At 44.8% G+C, this 21,626-nt stretch overlaps 1 protein-coding gene across 9 annotated transcripts in view; it reads left to right on the top strand.

The window, feature by feature from the left end:
* Nucleotides 1–21,626, top strand: part of atp8a2 (ATPase phospholipid transporting 8A2) — a 61,548-nt gene that overhangs the window by 8,346 nt on the left and 31,576 nt on the right. For 4 of the 9 annotated variants that reach the window (XM_048266219.1, XM_048266222.1, XM_048266221.1 and 1 more), the window contains 23 exons: nucleotides 1,806–1,983; nucleotides 6,132–6,231; nucleotides 8,715–8,813; nucleotides 9,566–9,611; nucleotides 10,334–10,374; nucleotides 11,132–11,205; nucleotides 11,460–11,529; nucleotides 11,777–11,904; nucleotides 12,269–12,380; nucleotides 13,225–13,393; nucleotides 14,201–14,328; nucleotides 14,662–14,739; nucleotides 14,911–14,999; nucleotides 15,332–15,376; nucleotides 15,602–15,677; nucleotides 15,871–15,976; nucleotides 16,498–16,580; nucleotides 16,710–16,759; nucleotides 17,005–17,074; nucleotides 17,390–17,474; nucleotides 17,572–17,711; nucleotides 19,401–19,539; nucleotides 21,345–21,409. In XM_048266219.1, the coding sequence (XP_048122176.1) occupies nucleotides 1,806–1,983; nucleotides 6,132–6,231; nucleotides 8,715–8,813; nucleotides 9,566–9,611; nucleotides 10,334–10,374; nucleotides 11,132–11,205; nucleotides 11,460–11,529; nucleotides 11,777–11,904; nucleotides 12,269–12,380; nucleotides 13,225–13,393; nucleotides 14,201–14,328; nucleotides 14,662–14,739; nucleotides 14,911–14,999; nucleotides 15,332–15,376; nucleotides 15,602–15,677; nucleotides 15,871–15,976; nucleotides 16,498–16,580; nucleotides 16,710–16,759; nucleotides 17,005–17,074; nucleotides 17,390–17,474; nucleotides 17,572–17,711; nucleotides 19,401–19,539; nucleotides 21,345–21,409 (2,171 nt within the window). Of the gene's footprint in view, nucleotides 1–1,015; nucleotides 1,249–1,327; nucleotides 1,432–1,805; nucleotides 1,984–6,131; nucleotides 6,232–8,714; nucleotides 8,814–9,565; nucleotides 9,612–10,333; nucleotides 10,375–11,131; nucleotides 11,206–11,459; nucleotides 11,530–11,776; nucleotides 11,905–12,268; nucleotides 12,381–13,224; nucleotides 13,394–14,200; nucleotides 14,329–14,661; nucleotides 14,740–14,910; nucleotides 15,000–15,331; nucleotides 15,377–15,601; nucleotides 15,678–15,870; nucleotides 15,977–16,497; nucleotides 16,581–16,709; nucleotides 16,760–17,004; nucleotides 17,075–17,389; nucleotides 17,475–17,571; nucleotides 17,712–19,400; nucleotides 19,540–21,344; nucleotides 21,410–21,626 lie in introns of those variants that run through there. The other 5 variants (XM_048266220.1, XM_048266223.1, XM_048266227.1 and 2 more) reach the window with 4 other exon arrangements.

Genomic DNA, 21,626 nt, shown 5'->3' with positions numbered 1-21,626 from the left:
CTCTCTGCCCTTAACATTTGGGTTCACATCAATAATATATTCATTCCCTGGAATGTGACAAGGAGTGAAAGTGTGTAAAAGGGGTAAAAGTGTCTTCTGTGATCAGGTGCTAAGGGCATTAAGTAACAACTTGCAGGTTCCCCTTTTTTGCATGTTGCTTCCTTCCGAGATGTTTTTTGTGCATTGTGTAATTAATCATACTGTGTTACGGCTATGTATATTGTGTGTGTGCATGCATTTGTATATCTATGTGTGCATATGTGCTGGGTGTGTGTACATTTACTGTATGTGTGTGTGTGTGTGTGTGTGTGTGTGTGTGTGTATGGGTTTGAGTGGCAAGAGGAAGAGAGGGACCTCAACTGATGTGTGACTGATGTCTATTCTCAGGACTATTTCACTTCAAGTTTCTGCATGCACTGTGGTAGGGTTTCTCTGCATACTGCTTGTCTTAATGTTATCAACCACAAGCTATCAGGCTCAGCACAATTGAATTTAATCCTCTCTGGTGACATTACCAATTCACTCATGGTGGAAAATATGGTTAAATTAATTGGAGGCAATAGTTTATAGGCCTTCAGCAAAGAGGGTGATCAGGGATACTTTTGGTTCTCCACAGCTGTTTAGAATAGAGTTCATAGAAATAGTAACTTGATCCGCAACATTTGTTGTTATCATTGCTTAAATTATTTATATCTCCCTATTATATGATCTGTCCAGTTGCAAGAGAACAAGAGTGTGTGTCAACGAAGTGCTTAGACGTGTTTCCAAATCACATCCCTTAAGGCTAGGATATCCACCGGAATTAATAGGCGGTGTGTTTTGGGATATCCTCTGAGAAGCGCAAGAACCACTGGGAAGCGAAAGCACTGAAAGTGATCTCCTGACGGGTGATGCCTTGTTCCATGAGTAATTTAAATCAATAAACCGACCTGCGAGGCGCTGAGACGCTGCACTTTTGTAGTGTGCCTGGCCCTTTAAATAAGCTGCGCGCCCATCCTTCAGGGAACACTAGGGGAGAAAAGGGCCGTTGTCTGGCGGAGTATCGTTAATTACCGAGCCGGTGAAAAAGGGGACCATAAAAAGACATCCTCGCTCTGCCAGAGGCGGCCCGATGACACTGAAACCGAACGCTCTCCAGTCACACCTCGTGGTCGGGTACAAGGCTCACGGAGACATTGAGTGAGGAGAGAGGAGTGACGGCGGACCCTCATCAGTCACCGCCCGTGCTTGTTTTGCCAGGCCAGCTGGGTAAACTCTTTCGTCTCGCCCATTCATTATTCAGAGACATGTATGATGGAAAAAATGGAGGAGTGTGCGTTAACGCGCGTTTGATTTGAAAGTGAATATTAATAACAGACAAGGGCATCAGCGAATCACAGGCTTACAATTTGGTTCGATGTGATCAGAACGCGTCTACTGTATGCAACTCGGGTGAGTGTAATTGCAATTGCGGAGTGTGTTGCTTTACACTGTAGATGCCGGTGTGTGAGTAAGGCTTCCCGCAAAAGGTGGTCAACCTTGCTCTGTTTGTCTGACCGCGGTGCATCCATCAGCACATTCTATAGAGAGGGTCTCGTGGGCGTCGCGTGTGTTGTGTACTGGTGACGGAGCATCGAGCGTAATGAAAGGAGAGCGGGGTTGGGGATGCGAACGGGTGTTGAGGGGGGTGTTTAGAATGGGGAAACGTCATTAACATCGAACGGCAGCTTGCGTCAGCATACAGAAGCGTTCGTATTGCCACACACACTAAAGTGTAAACCCACATCTTTATGTCTCCCCTTGTCTTCCACGTACACTCATACTAGCCTCGCCTCTCTCCCATCAATCGAACGGTGCAGGACCTGCTTGCTCGTCCGCCGGTTACCGCAAGGCAGACGATGAGATGTCCGGGACCACTTCACAGGCTGACCCCATAGACGCCACAGCGAGGATTGTCCTCCTCAACCACCCCCAGACCACAAAGTTCTGCGACAACCATGTCAGGTAAGCTGTTGCCTATTCATCCTTATCATGTTAACAAGAAACTCTGATGTAACCCATTGCAGAAGTGAAAATTCACTGTGTATGTACTTTTCTTAATGAATGCACACACAGTCTCGCTCAAGTTGCACTGTTTAGCCAAAGAACCAAAGGTGAAGTGTCAGATAAGGCTATCTGGGAGTGAACTCTGTGTGGCACCTTGAATTGCATGTCATAGTACAGTGTAGCATTTTACAACAATGCAGGCTTTCCAGCTTGTTAAAAATCTCTACATGTCTGACTATTCATGCCCTGGTTGCGGCAACCCCTTCAATTTGTCATGAGGCTACTCAGTTATGATCAAAAATGATGTGATGTCATGACATCCACTGTGGGACTTGACTTGCCTCCCTCTTTAACATCATCTGTATGCTTCTCTGTTTTTTTGGTTTGCTTTTGTTTTCTTGTTTGCCAACAAAGGGCCATTCTTTTGTCTGTTCCTGTGGGCTTTGTTTAGATGCAACGGGGTTCTTTCCCAATTTCACACTGGGAATATTCAGGAACCTCCTTGTGTATGGGTTTGTGAATTGGGGTTATGCTTTTGAAACACTAACATCTCGGATGATGAATCACCACTGAGTGCGAGGAGCCTGTTAGATTCATGCCAGATCTGAATGGATGTGAAGTGCTGGTGTAGTTTGCACAGGGAAGCGTGGAGGTAAATTGTTGTCATGTCAAAACGCAGTGCGGCTTGGGGTGCAGCAGTGTCGCTAGTGTTCTGTAACGCATACAGGCTTGGGGTGCAGCAGTGTCGCTAGTGTTCTTTAACGCATACAGGCTTGTTGTCTGACCAGAGGTAATTTCCTGAACTCACTTCCCATCTCTCTCTCTCCTACTCTTCATTAGCAAATAAAGGCAAAACCAGTATTTAAATCAAGCATTCATTTGTGATACTGGGATTTCCTGTCAAATTACCTCAGTGATCGGTCCAAAGTAGTAACCTTAGCTGAACAATTCTGTCACACCGGGACTGATTTTAGTTAAAGCTACTGAGCAGAAAACAATTAATCAGACTGCTAGTACCAGAGGGAAAGGCCATTCCTTCATTCAGGAGTGTATACCCTGGAGAGAAGATTACTGATCACATCTACTACAGTAGTCGTAACACTGAACACTTCAAAGCTGATTTCTGCACTGAAGCACTGGCAGACCTGAGCGAGTGCACTTAGAGCCCATGGTCCTGTGTTTATGTGTGTGTGTGTGTGTGTGTGTGTGTGTGTGTGTGTGTGTGTGTGTGTGTGTGTGTGTTTGTGTATGTGTGTGTCCAGCTTGCGCTCCACTCCTTGTTCCAATCCCAGCCTCTGCACAAGCCCGGATGGACCCTCCATGCTGGGCAATTAAAGGAGAACTCCAGCGATTTTTCACACAAGTCTCTGTTTTCTCAAGGTCACAGAGTACTGTGGTACGAAAGAAAAACGAAACAATCGGTGTTGCATGGCTTGAGTTGCTGCAGCCAACAGCTGGAGCAGCCAGGCAGGTACAGCGCTACACTTTGGGGGCATCTTTAAATTAATTCGCTGGAGCTTTCCTTTAAGCCACTGACCCCAGTGCAGTGACAGTCTTCTGCTGTCATTTGGTGAGGGGTGTTCAGAAGGAGGGGGAGCTGATCGGATATCAGTGGCTAATGGATGTGCTCTGTCTGCTGAAACGGCTCCCCAGAGACACTGATGCAGGTTGGGAGCATTTGTCATTGCGTTTGTGAAATTACATTTTACACTCCAAAGGCCCTATTTTGGCCTGGCTTGGTTTCTGTGATGTGATTAAGGTGGGGTCTGTTACACAGTGCTTTTGGTTGCTGATTGGTCAGTGTGGGGTCAAGGAGACATGTGTTTGGACGGCGCTCGCCCACTCGGTTGCCTCGCGTCTTCCTGTCTCCTCGCCCCCACCACATTCCCCACCGGTCCTCACGGAGAGAGCTGCAATTGATTGCTCTCAAGATGCTGGCCTTGATTTTGAATGCACACACACACACACACACACACACACACAAACAGACACACACACACACACATGCATGCACAAGCACACACCTCTATCTCTTTCTCGTCTCTTCCTGTAGGCCGCTGTTCTCTATGCTCTCCATCATCCATGTTCAGGAGTTGGATGATATGAGCTGTTGCTTGTCTGTCTCCTAATGGCTCTGCCCAGGGCTCTGCCATAATGTCATCCATAGCAGAGCCTTTTGCTCTTTGGTGTATCATCATTTCTTCCTGCTTGTATTATGTTCCTAATGTTACCATTAGTCATCAGAATTCCCTTTAGTGAGTAATATGGGAATGATGATGATGATGATGATGATGATGGTGTGCAGTGTTATACTGTATTTTGCACTTCATCACCTGTCTACTTGCATTAGTTTCATTAATTGTTGAGACATTGTGTTATTTTGTTTCTGTAGGCTTCTACAGTTTGTTTTGTATTTGCATTTGTTTTTTTATCATTTATTACCGATATCTCCACCTGACTCTGAGAGGGCCTTATCATGCAAACACCATATGACTGAAATGTGATATCACTGGATATGGGAAGCATGTGGAAAGAGCTGGTCTAAACTGGGCTGTGGCTCACCGCAATGCTAATTAAACTCATTGAATAGTTCCAGGTCATTTGATATAGCCTAACACACATTTACTGTACCACTTGTGAAGACTGATATTAGTACTCTGGGAACAGACTCCGCTGCTGTTTGGGAGCGGTCATGTAGCATAGCCTACACCTGGCTGCTAGTCGAGTTGAGTCGTCTCCTACTACAGTAAGATGGACAGTAGTGTGTCACCCAATCCAGTGCCTTGTCTATCCTTTTACACGATCACCATGACCATGGGCCTGACCCGTAAGACCTCCACAGCACAATCAGTGCACCCGGTACCGGTGAGGTCAGGTCAGGTGGGGTGACCTGTGTGGGTTGTGTGTGTGTGGGGTGACCCGAGTCCATGATGTGTCTTATCTCTGGCTCTGTGATTAGACTGATGGCAGTGGTATTGCATGTAATCTGTGAATCAGGCTGAGCAAGGGGAATGTATGTCACAGGGAGGTTCCAGTGACTCCAGGTCATGTTCTGAACTTTGTGTGTGACTTTGTGTGTGTGTATGTGCGCACAGCACTGTTAAGCACGTGAGGCTATGAACTTGATTCTATGTAGAGCCTTAAGCACAGCAAAGTGGTAAATGTCAAGCCTGATTACACTGTAATACTACCATCTTGCCAACAGTGTATTAACATATAGTAACGGAAGTACATGGTGTCTCATTTCCAAGGGGAATATTTTCACCCCTATGTCTTGCCACTCGGTTTCGAGGGACAAGGGCTAGGGGTAAGATGAAGGGATAGGGGAAGGGGTAAAACAGAGAATTGAGATTGGCCCATAGTACAGATAGTTGTCCTCATTGCCTTCCTTTTCTTTCTGTTTCATCTCAGACACACACACACACACACACACACACACACACACACACACACACACACACACACACACACACACACACACACACACACACACACACACACATACACACATACACACGTGCACACACACACACACACACACACACACACATACACACATACACACGTGCACACACACACACACACACACACACATACACACACACACATATATACACACACACACGCACTCACACACACATTCACTCACACCTCTTGGGAATGTAAGGTGAATGCTGGGCATTGAGCCCTCAGGAGATGGCTAATTTACTGCAATCTCTTTATTTTTAGTCGCCCCAAAAACACTCTTGCTGTGCTGCACTTTAGCTATTTCAAGGCCTCTTAGGGCTTGATCAATACATGTGCTAGACTGACAGCTTTGGCTCTTGAACAGTCCCAGCACCCTTTTTGGGGCCCCAAGTTTAGACGTGTGGATGGACAGTGTATTGATCCCATTTCATGCTTATGCCTAGTGAGGGGCCAAATGGAATGCCAAGGTGCTTGCTTTTAGGATGGGTCAATTCAGTGCTGTCTAATTGAGTGTATTTTTAGAGCAAGGTGAGTGCACTTGTATGAATTCAGCCTTGTTTGTTGATTTGTTTTTTTTGTTGTTTTATTTTTGTCTTGCTCCTCCACCCCCACGCCTCCCGCTCTCCTCTATCCATCAGCACGACCAAATATGGGATCCTCACCTTCCTGCCGCGGTTCCTGTACGAGCAGATCAGGCGGGCGGCCAACGCCTTCTTCCTCTTCATTGCACTGATGCAGGTACTGCTCCGCAATGCACCACACCTCACCGCACCGCACCGCACACCCACCCAACACACCAGGACAGCCTACAGACAATGAGCCACAAGGGAACATCTCTTCCTCCCAGCCAAGCCTGCTTTTGGGGGATGGGGTGTGGGTGTCTGTGGTCTACTGGTGGTGATGCTGGAGTGAGTGTGGAAGAGGGGTCAAATTTGGAAAATGCTTGTATCTGTCTACAATTCCCAGTGGCTGGTCAGTCTGTTCCCACCCAATGCCCCGTCACTAGTACACAGCCAGCCAGCCAGCCAGCCAGCCAGGGAGACCTGTCTGTTCCTCTGATGTGTACCTAACCTGACCTGGCTCTGGCACTGATATCAAGGGCCAGCGATGGCTCAGTTTCAAAGTTAAATGCAACCTGAGCAGCCGCTCCCATTCGTTGTTGTTGTCACCGCAGTTCCCAATGTTTTCAGCCGCGCCGCGCTGCCGTGTTTCCTCTCTCTGCTCTGGCCAGCCAGACCGGCGGCCATGTTGTCTGTTTTAAAGACAGATCTTTGTCTTGTTCCTCTGTGTTCGTTGTGTCCTCCTCACCCCACTGCTGTCCATCTCTGTGCTGGTTTATGATCTCTGCTCCTTGTGCAATGTATCCTTGTCCTTGTTTGCTTACAGTGTTTCTTGGTCCAGTTTTGAGGAAACTACAATCTCAAAGCACTTTACAGAGCCAAAGGCCTAAACCCCCTAGGCCAGTGTTTCTTAACTGGTCGCAGAACCGTTCTGGGTGGGTCGCGGAGCTTATGTTAAAAAATAAGAAATCGTTCATTTAAATTGCTACCTTATCAGATCTAATATTGGACCTTTGATAGACTTTTTTCTTATGTCAATCATTTCCATGGACATAGATAGACAATGTTTATGTGACCGGTCATGTTCGACATCATTTTAGCGGTAAACTACCCTGGGAATCCAGAGTTCTCGCGGAAGCATTTGCTCAGCGAGAGACTCTGGCAACGAGTAATGATGCACGTAACTTGTGCCCCTTACATCACGGGGAACCAATCATATCTGTGCATCTGATATAGGTGGGCCAGAGGCGAGCTAAACAGATGACAGACGTAGTGTTATCCAATTGCGTCGAAGTCCGGAATCAGTCAGTTAACATTGATCACATAGTGTTATCCAATTGTGTGCAGTGAGATTTTCGTGAATGCGTGCTTGGTGCCGCCCCTCGAGTTGGGCCATTACATGAATCGTGGCCAGACCCTTAATCCTTCAGATTGGGTCTGGTCCTCCAGGCTAGCGGTAAACATAAGTAGGCTGAATATTTGAAGTAGGATATGTATTCACTTAAAGCAGTGAATTGCTGGCACATGAGCCCATGAAACCATCAAAACGAAAATGTCACATGGAAACCAAGCGCTCCTGTCAAAGACAAACCTGTCGAGTAGCCTACTTTGAAAAGTGAAGTCAGGAGTTGAAGACTTCACAAATGTAACGCCAAACATCAGCATGGTCCAAACAAATAGGCCTACAGGCACTTCGCATGTATGAGCATGTAGCTCATATCTGTTGTCTTGAACGCTAAAAAAAAAAAAATATATATATATATATATATATATATATATACGGGAAATTGTGGGTCCCAAAGCCAAACCAGTTAAGAACCACTGCCCTAGGCGATGGTGGTGAGAAAAAGCTCCTTTTTTTAACCTGGGCCTATGTGATGGGATGCTCAAACTTGAACATGAAAGGACTTTATTGAAATGTTTAAATGAATAAAAGGAGTATCAGTTCTGTGATACATTTAATATGTGAACTAATTGATGATACTGTGTGGTTTGAAACATATCTCAGTACTATACTGTGTCCGTCTTTCACCAAATGCTTGCTTCCTGTTTCATATTAAATAGAAATATTTGATTCATTTGAAAAAGTTAATACAGAATATGTAGACGTTTAAAACCGTGCTGCAGTTGTGATTCTCCCCTGAGCTGAGAGGGAGAGACCCTGCCTCTGCGCATCTGTAGAGCAGTTCATGTCTGCCTGCTCTGGTGAACTTTGACCCGGATTGTTGTCATAGCTGCAGGGCAACATGGGGGCTCAACTGACCCCTCATGCCTGAAGATGCACTCCCGCGGACCCACCATGACACTGGACACCCATGCAGACATCATACACTGAAAATAAAACTCTTCCAGGCAAACTGCCATGATATGGGTGCAGCGCAACATGATTGTCAATATCCAATGTTTAAACAGCTGCAGGTTGAAGCTTGCAGAAACGCTTATGTGGTCTTTGCTGTTGTCAACACATACAGTATCTGTTGTTATACAGAAAATAAGAGGCAATTTTGACTTAAAACAGAACACAGACAAACATTCATAATGACTCTTTTCAAGAACCTCTCTGAATACTCTGAGAATAATCATAATGTGACGGAGAGTGTGATCTTTACATTGGCTGATCTATTTGTGTGAGTGTGTGTGTTATTTTGTTTTCTCTTGCAGCAAATCCCTGATGTGTCTCCCACGGGACGCTACACCACGCTGGTGCCCCTCATCTTTATCCTCACAGTGGCCGGGATCAAAGAGATCATCGAGGACTATGTGAGTCATCATCTCTGTTTGCCTCCATCCTCGCTAATGAGCTCACGCTAGCGCTAACGCTTAAAGCCTACTTTAAGCCCCCCTACCAACTACACACTTTCTGAGCAACCAAGCTACACCAGAGATAGATAGATAGATAGATAGATAGATACAGTAGATACTTTATTGATCCCCAAGGGGAAATTCAAGATGGTTCATCAACTGGTCGAGATCTTTGGTTCACTCATCAGTTAATGATTTTTACCCAAGCCCACTTCCTTTTGAGGAGAATTGTAGGCTACTTATTTGTAAATGGATACGTCTGATGCCATTAGTGGAGGGATCATAGTGCTTTTAGGGACACAAATGATTCTAAAACAGGGCAGTGTATAAATAGAATCAGATATTGCTTTAATCATAAAGAGGAATGAAGATTATTTAGCTGAAGCTTTTATCCAAAGCATGAAGAATAGCATTCAAGCTACATTTTATAGGAGATACAGTATTAGATAACAATAAATACTAGGCTACTATAATAAATACTACTACCAGAGGATTACAGTGTAGAAGTAAGTACTAGTCAAAGTGTAGTTGAATGAGATAGTGGTAGAAGTACAAGGAAGGAAGCATTTTAGGTTTTGGTTTGTATCATCATTTGAATCATTCCAGCATTAATACTGTAATAATAATAATATTAGTTAGGTGCAAAGAGTATGCGAGCAGCTTGGGACAAGGTGACTCACTCTTTTTTTTTTTTTTAATTCTGTTTATAGAAGAGACACAAAGCAGACAACACAGTGAACAAGAAAAAGACAACAGGTATTAATCTTTCTGTGCGTGTGTGTGTGTGTGTGTGTGTGTGTGTGTGTGTGTGTGTGTGTGCGTGTGTGTGTGTGTATGTGTGCGCACTCGCATGTGGATGTTGGTGTGCAATAAATGTCTGTGTACCTTGCCTGTGTCTCAGTGTGTGTTTAAGACATTGTATGACTGATAATAACTGATTGTCTTTCAGTGCCGCATGTGTGTGTGTGTGTGTGCGTGTGTGTGTGTGTGTGCGTGTGTGTGTGTGTGTGTGCGTGTGTGTGTGTGTGTGTGCGTGTGTGTGTGTGTGCGTGTGTGTGTGTGTGCGTGTGTGTGTGTGTGTGTGCGTGTGTGTGTGTGTGTGTGTGCGTGTGTGTGTGTGTGCGTGTGTGTGTGTGTGCGTGTGTGTGTGTGTGTGCGTGTGTGTGTGTGTGTGCGTGTGTGTGTGTGTGTGTGTGTGTGTGCGTGTGTGTGTGTGTGCGTGTGTGTGTGTGTGTGTGTGTGCGTGTGTGTGTGTGTGCGTGTGTGTGTGTGTGTGTGTGTGTGCGTGTGTGTGTGTGTGTGTGTGCGTGTGTGTGTGTGTGTGTGTGTGTGTGTGTGTGTGTGTGTGTGCTGTGTGTGTGTGTATGTGTGCGCGACTGCATGTGGGATGTTGGTGCAATAAATGTCTGTGTACCTTGCCTGTGTCTCAGTGTGTGTTTAAGACATTGTATGACTGATAATAACTGATTGTCTTTCAGTGCTGCGTAATGGCTCCTGGCAAACAGTCATATGGAAACAGGTAGGCTTGTGCTAAGTCCATCAAAACCTGGTGCATATCACTGTGCTTATATGGAGACAATCAAAAGGATTAACTCGGCTAAAACAATGTTCAGACAGCTAACTCACTTTTTGGAACCATGCCCGGTGTCTGATGGAGTTGGAACTTAAAGCTTCAGTCCAAATACTGTACCTTTGTTTAATGCACTGCTGTGTCCGTTTGTCCGTTTGAAAGCAGATGGGGCATTCATGGCATCTTGCACTGCAAGGCTAACTTTGGTTGAGCTACACAGCCACTCCTGATGCTTTCTCCTCTGTTCCCCTTCTCCTTGTCCTTCTCAGCACTAAAGACATGGTCATGTCTTTGGCTATAATGCAGTAGAAAAAGTGTGGTCTGCACACTGCAACTGCTCCAAAATATAAATTTTATTAATTTAAAAGCAACGTTTCGATCGAAACGTTGCTTTTAAATTAATAAAGGTTATATTTTGGAGCAGTTGCAGTGTGCAGACCACACTTTTTCTACTGTCTGATACTATTGTCTGGCACCTGCAGAAAAACTTTACTTTGGATGTGCGCACCCACTCTTCAAAACGTTTGGCTATAATGCACTCATTTGTCTCTGTGTGTATTGGGTACTTTAACCTCTGTCTCACTTCTCATCGTACTCCTGTGCTGGGTGGACTGTCCACTGTCATCCCCCGCTGTCCTCCACTAATTCCGTCTTCTCATGCATTCTCTCCTTCCATGCTGTCGTAATGCTGGTCCCTGGCCACTAGGTGGCAGTTGGGGACATAGTGAAGGTGACCAATGGCCAGCATCTCCCAGCTGACATGGTCATAGTGTCCTCCAGGTTAGCAACACAGTGTCTGTCTGTGTTTGTTTGTCTGTCTGTGTGTGAGTTTAGAAGTGTGTTTGTTGTTTTGAATGTTTGCATAGCAAAGTGTGCTTGTGTATTCTAGTAGTATAGTAGATAGTCTGATCAGTTTTGAGCTTTACACGTGTTGATCTGTTTTGCTATGAGAATGCATGTCATATTCACTTCAGATATTCACTTCTGTGTCCTTCATTTTGATGGAACTCTTAACTGTGTCCCTTGTCCCTCAGTGAGCCCCAAGCCATGTGCTACATAGAGACCTCCAACCTGGATGGAGAAACTAACCTGAAGATCCGACAGGTAAGTCTCATATTGACATGTACTTTTTGGGCACCTGTCTGTATGTATGCATATTTGACTGTGCACTTGTAGCTGCTGTTAATACTGTGGTCTGCTACTGTGTCAAGCATAGCAGTGTGTGTGCCAAGCCTTATTATGCATGTCTTTTGTGTGTTTTTACTTTACTATATGTGTGTGTGTGTGTGTGTGTGAGAGAGAGAGAGAGAGACTTCTGACATCTTCTTCCATGTGTGTTATTGTGCTGTAGGGGCTGTCCCTGACGGCAGCACTGCAGTCCCTGGAGGAGCTGATGTCTCTGTCGGGCCGTCTGGAGTGTGAGGGACCCAACAGGCATCTCTATGACTTCACCGGCACGCTGCGCCTGGACAACCTGAAGTACGTCTACACACTTACCATCAGTCGTGCTGTAAACACTCCGTAAACACAGCCTGGGTGAACAGACATCTGTTCTGTTTTAGATTTAAAGTCATAGTTCACACTGTCAATTCAGCCTACTGCAACATGCTGTCCATGTGGAAATACAGTGATAGCCACTAAAAACTAATATAGGTATGTTGAAGAAGATATTCTGAATAAATGGTGGAAATAATCTGCAAACCATATTAGGTTGAGATTTAGACTGTAAATATTATAACTATTATAATAATAAATGGTTGGTGTGATATCCTATATATAGGTCTGGCTCTGGGCTCTGTAAAGTGCGCTGAGAATATAAATATATATTTTTTTATCATTTTAGCCCAGCTCCTCTTGGTCCAGACCAGGTGTTGTTGCGTGGAGCCCAGCTCAGAAACACCCAATGGGTTGTGGGTATTGTAGTCTACACCGGGCACGACTCTAAATTAATGCAGGTGAGTCATCACTTTCACAAAAATATGAAAACTACTTAGAGGAATCAGGCCACTTGAAAGGAATGGCCCAGCACATTAGAGAGGATGGATCTGAGATAGTGAATATTTTTTCAGCATAGTAAATGTCTTCCTAATTTCATTTCATGTGTTTTTTAAAAATAGAAGGAAAAATCACTCTACAAATTTAAAAATAGAAGGAAAAATCACTCTACAAATGTTATGATTAAGTCCATGTCCAACACAGTTATTTTGGTGCTTTTCTTTTAGCTACATGTAGGAGTTGTTTTTGTCCGTGGCAGGTGTGTGAGCACAGAGGCTAAGCTTGCTCACGCATTTCATTGGGTGTAATTAGAGGGAGTGCAGGTGTCGTGGTATAGTGGTTGTCTTACTCGCGCCGCCTCCGTGCTCTGGGTCGGGCCAGTGACCCCGCAGGGGCAGAATTACTCTCCCTAAAACAACTCATTACTCAGTTCTCTCTCCTGCTCTCTTGGGAGAAAGTAGTGCATTTAAGAATGCACCTGCAGTGAAGTGCTGGTCTGGGTCAAGCTTTTGTTGAGAAAGGTTCTCAGAATGGGCTTGATTTTATTAAGAAATTAATTGATTGCAGTTTAGACACCAATAAGACATGTGTGTTTGATTTTCTAGTACGTTTTAGTTCAGGCATGGCTGGAGTTGGTCAAATGATATGTGCAATTTCTATCATAGAGCTCTAGTAATTTATATCCTATTAATTCCTGGATTTGAAAAACAAAAGCTCCTTATCAGTCTAACAGTTTAATATTTCTTACGAGAGAAGCCTCTTAGGCCTTTAGTGAGCTCTTCCTCCTCTCGCTCTCTGTTGTAGAACTCGACCAAGGCGCCCCTGAAGCGCTCCAACGTGGAGCGGGTGACCAACATGCAGATCCTCGTGCTCTTCTGCATCCTGCTGGTCATGGCCATCATCAGCTCGGTCGGTGCCGCCATCTGGAACAAGCAGCACACCGAGGAGGCCTGCTGGTACCTCTCCCGCGCAGGTGCGCCACGACATGCCACGCCACGCCACGCCACGCCACACCACACCACACCCAACGTGGCAGGGCCTCTTTGAAGGGGCTCTGTGTAGTCTGTGTCGTCTTGAATGAACCGTTATGTCTGAGACTGCACCCTTCCACTGACTTGGCTGCATTTCATTAGGAGAAATGAAGGGAGTGGTGTAATTTTATTAGTGGTTGAGGTCAAATAAAATCTATAAAATCACGGACTGTACCTTTAACATATGGTAGCACTTAAGTATAGTTTATGTAACCTTTACTGCAAACTGGTAGTGTATGGTAGTGCTTATTATTATATTAGTGGACGCTTATCTCTTCTTAGTAACTTCTGTACTTTGTCACACATAACAGTTGGCTACTTATACAGCAACTGTATTTACATAATGATGAGACAGTTGTAACAGATTGTAACAGTTGACAGTACAAAAGGATTGTGCTGATGGTTGCCTCCTCTGCTCTTCTGCTAATGGCCCAGGCTATTTCATTTCCCTGAATGGTAGACACAGACATAACTAGTTTATGTACTGTATGTAATTGATCCGACATTTGTAAGACGTTCTTTCAGCTCTTGGTCATTTATTTGTCTCTGCTTGCCTGAGCATTGCTCAATTCCTTGAGAAAAATATAAAACAAATCCTTTCTAAAGCAGTGGTTGGCAAAAAGGAAAAGTGCTAGTAATGTTTGTCTCTATATGCTGGACTGATGATGTTATTTTTACCTCCTCTGTTGTCGCACTTGTGTGTGTGTGTTTGTGTGTGTGTGTGTGTGTGTGTGTGTGCGCGCTTGTAGGTGACATATCGTACAACTTCTGGTACAACCTCCTGACCTTCATCATCCTTTACAACAACCTGATTCCCATCAGTCTTCTGGTCACTCTCGAGGTGGTCAAGTTCACACAGGCGCTCTTCATCAACTGGGTTAGTCTCTCTTTGTGTTTTGTATGTGTGTGTGTGCATATGTGTGTGTGTGTGTGTGTGTGTGTGTGTGTGTGTGTGTGTGTGTGTGTGTGTGTGTGTGTGTATGGTGAAGTATAATGATGTATATTTATTTATGTGTGAGCAGTGTGTTAGTGTTACTGTAAGAGAATAAGAGCAAAATTGACAGAGAGAATGTGTGTAAATTCCTTTTAGGAAACGTGTGATTATATTATTTTATGTGTGTTCCATGCATGATTGTGGAAAAGTGTGAGGATATTATTATATGCGTGTTCCATGCATGTTTGTGTGTTTATTTGTTTGTATCTTTCTTAGGATGTTGAGATGTATTACGCAGAAACAGACACCCCGGCTATGGCTCGAACGTCCAATCTGAATGAAGAACTCGGACAGGTAAAGAAGTTGTCAAGCGTACCACACCTGTCCTCATTACTCTCTTAAGGAAGGTCAAAATACAGATACCTCAGTGCACTGCAGCAAGATAACCTTTTCTGTGTCTTTCTTTCTCTCTTCCTTCCTTTCTCTCTCTTTTTCTCTTCCTCTCCTGTCTGTATTTCTCTACAGGTGAAGTACCTCTTCTCAGATAAGACAGGAACGCTCACCTGTAATGTCATGCACTTCAAGAAGTGCACCATTGCTGGCATCACATATGGGTAGGTATTTGTGTGTGCATTTATGAGGATTTGTGTGTGTGTGTGTGTGTGTGTGTGTGTGTGTGTGTGTCTTTGGTTTCATTTTATAAACTACTATATACAGCAGCTATAACTTTATAAGCGCTGCATAGCACAGTTGTTCCAATAAGCAGTAAGACTTGCACCAAAAGACACAGCAGTGGCTCAATATAGGTATCAGTTGCATAATGGCCAACAACACTCTTTGTTTATTAGATGTTGCTGTGTGTCTTGCATAACATTTTGTTAAATCATATGTGTCATCTTCTATCTGTTACTTGTGTGGGTTTTTAACTTTGCCTATTTGGCTGCAGGCATTTTCCGGACTTGGAATGTGATCGATCTATGGAGGACTTCAGGTTAGAATTAATCAATTCTCCCTCTTTTTATATGCTAATTACAGAATATATGAAATTATTTACATACTAATGATGGAATATATAGTTCTTTATTTACATCTCAAGCACTTTTTTCTCTCATGTCTCATTTTCTGTGTCTGTCTCTCTACTTTTTTCTCTTTTTTCCTCCCTTGCTATTTCTTTACTTCTTCCGTCCCTCTCTTCATCCATCTCTTCCTCCTCTAGTCATCTGCCCTCCAGCAGTAATAACTCCACGGAGTTTGATGACCCCACTCTGATTCAGAACATCGATAAGAACCACGTAGGTGTCCCTCCCACCAGCTACAGTGATTAATGTCCCGCCTCAATATGACGGGACCCTTCTCTTCTCCTATTTCAGACCATCCTGTTACCACGAAGAAACGTTTTATCATTCATTTTCTTTTCTGTCTTTCCCTGCTTACCTGTGTGTGTGTGTGTGTGTGTGTGTGTGTGTGTGTGTGTGCCATCTCCAGCCGACATCTCCACAGATCTGCGAGTTCTTGACCATGATGGCTGTGTGTCACACCGTGGTTCCTGAGCGGGAGGGAAACCAGATCATCTACCAGGCATCCTCACCAGGTCAGATATCCTGTCAAACGCCCCAGCCCCAAACAGACACCCAATCACCAGCCTCCAACCCCAAACAGACATCCAATCACCAGCATCAGATCGCAAACAGACACCGAGCTACCAGCACAGGGCCCCAAATAAGCATCCAAACAGCAGGCTGATGACACAAGAGAATTCCATTTACACTTACCGAGTCCAATGACCCAATCCTGAGTTCTCAGCATGCTTTAGTGAAAGTGGAAAAGAGTGCCCTCACATGGCCATTCTGTGTTACTACACTTAACCTGGTGTTAGGAGATACTGCAAGGGGAGATTATCTACTCAAGGATCAGATCTCAAGGATTAGATATAGTACTTGAATACTTACATTAGAGGACATGTAGGATTTATGAGTTTATATTATGCTTATATGGACCAATTATGCCATCAACAATTATAAATAAATGTATGTTTTTGTGTGTGAAGCATGGAAATGGTGTGTGTGTGTGTGTTTGTGCACACGTTGCTAATGTGTGTGTTGTATTCTGTAGATGAGGGAGCTCTGGTCAAAGGAGCCAAAGGCCTGGGCTTTGTCTTCACTGCTAGGACCCCAGACTCTGTCATCATTGAAGCGGTCAGTGTCTGCATTATGGCTTTGCTTAGTATGTGTGTGTATGGGTTTACTATTTTCTGTTCTTTCTCATTCATGTGGGTCAATTTGTGTGTGTGTGTGTGTGTGTGTGTGTGTGTGTGTGTGTTTCAGAGGGGGAAAGAGAAGAGCTTTGAGCTCCTGAATGTGTTAGAGTTTTCAAGGTAAACATTTTCTCTACTGCTTCTACCACTAACAGTTCTCACAGATTTGTTGCAGACCCATAAGACATATGTATACTATACACACAAGGCACATGTTTGCTGCTGATTTAAACCAGTTTGATCAACCAGACAGTACCTGACCAGAACAACCCAGGTCTGATGTATGCCACATCTGAGCTGTAGCTGTTCGAGTCGTAGTTTGTATCTGAGCATGCTCAGTGATGCGCATGGCCTCTCTGTTGCAGTAACCGCAAGCGCATGTCAGTGGTGGTGAGGACTTCCAATGGGAAGCTACGGCTCTACTGCAAGGGAGCAGTAAGTCTCACTCTCTCTCTCTCTCTCTCTCTCTCTCTCTCTCTCTCTCTCTCTCTCTCTCCACACACACTAGTACCCAAATTAACATTTCAACATGGACTGTAACTTTGTCCTCTGAGAAGAATCACAATGACACGGCAAGTGCCTTCCATGCTATGCTGCATTCCGATGATGTCACGCTGCATACTGATGATGTCACGCTGCATACTGATGGTGTCATGTTTTCTCCTCCATCCCTGTCTCTTTTCTCCTCCTTTTCTTCTCTTATTTCTTGCTCTCTCTCTATCTCTCTCTCTCTCTCACTCTTTCTCTCAGGACAATGTGATCTTTGAGCGCCTAGCTGAGGTGTCCCAGTACAAAGAGCAGACTGTGGCTCATCTGGAGCAGTTTGCCACTGAGGGTGAGCCCTCTCCTCTCCTCTCTCCCTTCTTCACATACTTTACCTCCGTTCCCCCCTCTCATCAATCCCTCTCTTCTCTGCCTGGCTGCTGTGGCAGGTCTGCGGACGCTCTGCTTCGCCTTTGTGGACCTGGAGGAGGCGGCGTACCAGGAGTGGCTCAAGGAGTACACCCGGATCAGCACCGTGCTCAAGGACCGGGCCCAGAAGCTCGAGGAGTGCTACGAGCTCCTGGAGAAGGTGCGAGGAGAAACAAGCCAGCAAACAAACAACAAGCAACAAACAAAGATTAGCCTGTGTTTTGCATTAAACAAGCACCATTATTGCTCAGGGTTTTTCCAAAAAAGAAGAAAAGTCCATGGCACTCTTAATAAAAAAAGCTTTTTATATTGCGTGGTTATGTAATCAAACCAGGTGGAAAAACTGGTCCACGTTTGGTGCAACAGAGGTGAGTCTTTGGTGTGCTATGAACTCCTGGATATGCATATGTTAGGAAGCCCATACAACTGCTGAGCATATCCTGTCTTCACTGGAACTGTTGGAAAAACCTCACTCTATTCTATTCTGTCATGATAACATTATCATTTATTAATGCATAACCTAAGTCCACCTAAATGGAGTTGGACAAAGCGTGTCTTCTTGACAGGAACTGCTAGATGGTCTAATACTTTAGCATACGCTCTTTTTATCGCCTATCTGTCACCCTCCACAGTGATATCCTCTCATCGGCTCTTAATCAGGTTTCACAGGGGATTAGGTTTGTGTACAGCCAGTGATGTGACATCAGGGCTGGAACACATGATGCGGTGGGGGCAGAGGGATGGGGCAGGAAACAGTTGCAGAGTTCATTGTTTGTGTAGTCATTTTTTCTTGAGAGTTTATATACTTATCTAATCCTAGCGGAAGTATTTTATTTTTACACACAGTCACTTCTCCCAAGGGCAAGATAATGTCACCAAGCCGTGGGTCTGCGTGTGTTTGTGCGTGCTCACTTGTACGTGTGTGCGTGTGTGAGTGTGTTTGCTTGCTTGCTTATGTGAGAAAGTGTGTGTGTGTTGTGTCTGTGTACTTACATGGGCAAGTATGCCAGTGTGGTGGCCAGCAGGTGGCAGTGTGAGGTTGCATTTAGGTGCAGAATGATGACCTCACAGACATGCTGCCCTCTGATTCAATGAAGCATCAGGAGAAAGGAAGGGAGGAGAAAGGCATCAGGCTTGAGTAAACTACAGTGGCCTCTCTGGCACGCACACACACACACACACACACACACACACACACGCACACGTACGTACACACGTATAACCAGCCTGATGGTTGAAAGTTGCATGTGAAGATGGAGATTGTTAGCATGTGTGAGTGTGTGTGTGGGAGCATGTAGATGTGTTTTTTTATGCATGCATGTGTCCCTGCTGGTGTGTGGGTGTGTGTGTGTGCCGGTGCTTAAGGGCTTGGGTCCAGATGAGTAGCATTGGGGAGGCAGACTGTAGACCATGGGGATAATTACCTGCACCAGCCTGCCAAGAGCCCAATAAAACCCCATAGTCAACAACACCACAGTGTTACCTACAGAGAGAGAGCGAGGGAGGAAGAGAGTGATAGAATGAGGGAGAGAGAGAAGGAGAAAGGGAGCGGGAGAGAGATGGGAGTATTTAGCCAAAGTTTATGACGGTGGTATGATTGTTGTGTGTAATGTGGAGCACATGTGAATACTGTACTTTCTGTCTCAAATTGAACCTCATTTTTGTGCTCTTTCGCTCTCTTTCTCTCTCTCTTTCTCTCTCTCTCTCTCTCGCTCTCTTTCTCTCTCTCTCTCTCTTTCTCTCTCTCTCTCTCTCTCTCTCTCTTTCTTTCTCTCTCTCTCTTTCTCTCTCTCGCTCTCTCTCTTGCTCTCTCTCTTTCTTTCTCTCTCTCTCTCTCTTTCTCTCTCAGAACCTGCAGTTGCTGGGGGCTACAGCCATAGAGGACCGGCTGCAGGCGGGGGTCCCTGAGACCATTGCTACACTGATGAAGGCCGAAATCAAGATCTGGGTCCTGACCGGAGACAAACAGGAAACTGCCATCAATATCGGTGAGAGAGGGGGAGAGAGAGCGAAAGAGAGATAGACTGGAAACACAGACATACAGCAAGAGAGAGAGAGATAGAGAGACTAAGAGAGAATATAGAAAAATACACTGCTGTAATTTTATTTTTCTCAGTGTATTACCCTGAAGTTCTTAACAATAGGTTTTGTAATACTGTATCCAAAGACTCCAAAGCTAATCAAATTTAATTTAATTGGAATGCCGGAGGGTATCAATATAACATTGCTTTGTCTTAAAAACAGAAGACAAAGGACCAGTCACCAGTTAAAACCCAGAGATAGAGAGACAGAGAGAGAGAGAGAGAAATGGAAGTAAAAGGTGTTAAATAAAGGGATGCAAGGAAACAAAGAGAGAGAGAAGACAAGTCGGGTAGACTGAGGTCTGAGGTAGGAGCAGAGAGGAACGAAAGAGTGGAGACACGGAGGGAGAGAAGGAAAGGAGACACAGAGGGAGAGAGGAAGCAGAAGAGGTGGGAGTGACAATTGGGACAGATAGTGGAGGAAGACAGGCAGGGAGGAAGGGAGAGACGAGAGAGACAGAGAGAGATAGCGAAGAAGTGAAGGAGAGACAGAGAGAAAGAGGGCAAAAGAGGGAATAGAGAGAGAGAGAGAGGGACAATGAAAGACAGAAAGAGTGTATTCCATGCAAGAGTTAGATAACTAGAGAGGGGGGTGGGGGAGGGAAAGAGGAAAGAAAGAGAAGAGAGAGAGAGAGAGAGAGAGAAGACCATAGTACAGGAATATGTAGAGAAAAACAGAATGTAACACTGAGTGAGAGAGAGAGAGAGAGAAGACCATAGTACAGGAATATGTAGAGAAAAACATAATGTAACACTGAGTGAGAGAGAGAGTGAGCGAGAGAGAGAGAGAGAGAGAGAGGGAGATAATAGCCAGACTGATAGCACTGTCAGAGAGACACTGTTCTCATTAGCATCAGCAGAGATAAGTTTACAGACTGCACACGTCATTCTCCACAGAAACACACTCACACACACACACACTAACACACACACATACACACTAGCTGGGACACTTCAGTCAGACACACTTTAATGTACACTAATGATGTCTTCCTCACTACTTAAGCTTTCTATACCTCTTTTAGTTTCCCAGCAATAACTCCACAGAAGTAGCATTTCCCCAAGCAAGCCCAATTGCTACTGGCGAGTAATCATGTTTAAAGACCATGCATTGGCGAATACAAGTTAAGCTAATCCTTCTGTCAAATCGTCTGGCTTAGATCATAGAAAGAGATATAATGAAGACACTGATCAGAACGCCCCTCCGCCACCTGTAACAATTACAGATGTGAAGGCATAAAAGAGCAACTATTGCACCATGAAGAGTGTTTATAGAAAGGACTTTAGGAAGACAGACAGACAGGCGGGCGGGCATACGGACAGTGAGAGGAGATCACAGGTTCAATAGCTGCCTGCTCCAGTCTACAAAGAGGAGAGAGGGATTACTTAGAGAATGACAGATCCTCCGGGATATGCAAACAAAGGGCTAGTCTCCATACAGTACGTGTGGGAAGGGTGTGTCAGCATAGGTGTGTGTGTGTGTGTGTGTGTGTGCATGTGTAACTTTGTGTGCATATGTGTTTGTGTTTCTGTGTGTATTATGCCCCTAGCGTTTGTTTTCATAGAGAGGCTTTTAGTTGTGTGGAAGTGTAGATATGACTGCTGTGTGTGTGGGTGTATGTGTGTGTGTCTGTGTGTGTGTGTGTGTGTGTGTGTGTGTGTGTGTGTGTGTGTGTGTGTGTGTGTGTACAGTAATTATCTGTGTTTCTTAGGTTACTCCTGTCGCCTGGTGACCCATGGTATGTCCCTGATCATCGTCAACGAAGATTCACTGGATGTGAGTGTATTATCCATCTCTTTCTCTTTTGTGTGTGTGTGTGTGTGTGTGTGTGTGTGTGTGTGTGTGTGTGTGTAGGGGGTAAGAGCATAACTATGGGAAGAGCAGTAGGGGGTGGGTGTAACTGTCTCCATAGGAGGTTATGGATAATTAGGGTGTCTGGTGTCATCGCTGAGAACAAGATGAAAGGGACACACATACACACACACACACACAC

This window comes from Alosa alosa, chromosome 16 (genome assembly GCF_017589495.1).
Source record: "Alosa alosa isolate M-15738 ecotype Scorff River chromosome 16, AALO_Geno_1.1, whole genome shotgun sequence".
NCBI lineage: Eukaryota > Metazoa > Chordata > Actinopteri > Clupeiformes > Clupeidae > Alosa > Alosa alosa.
The sequence above is the reverse complement of the archived record's forward strand: the minus strand, read 5'-3'. Positions and strand labels throughout refer to the sequence as shown.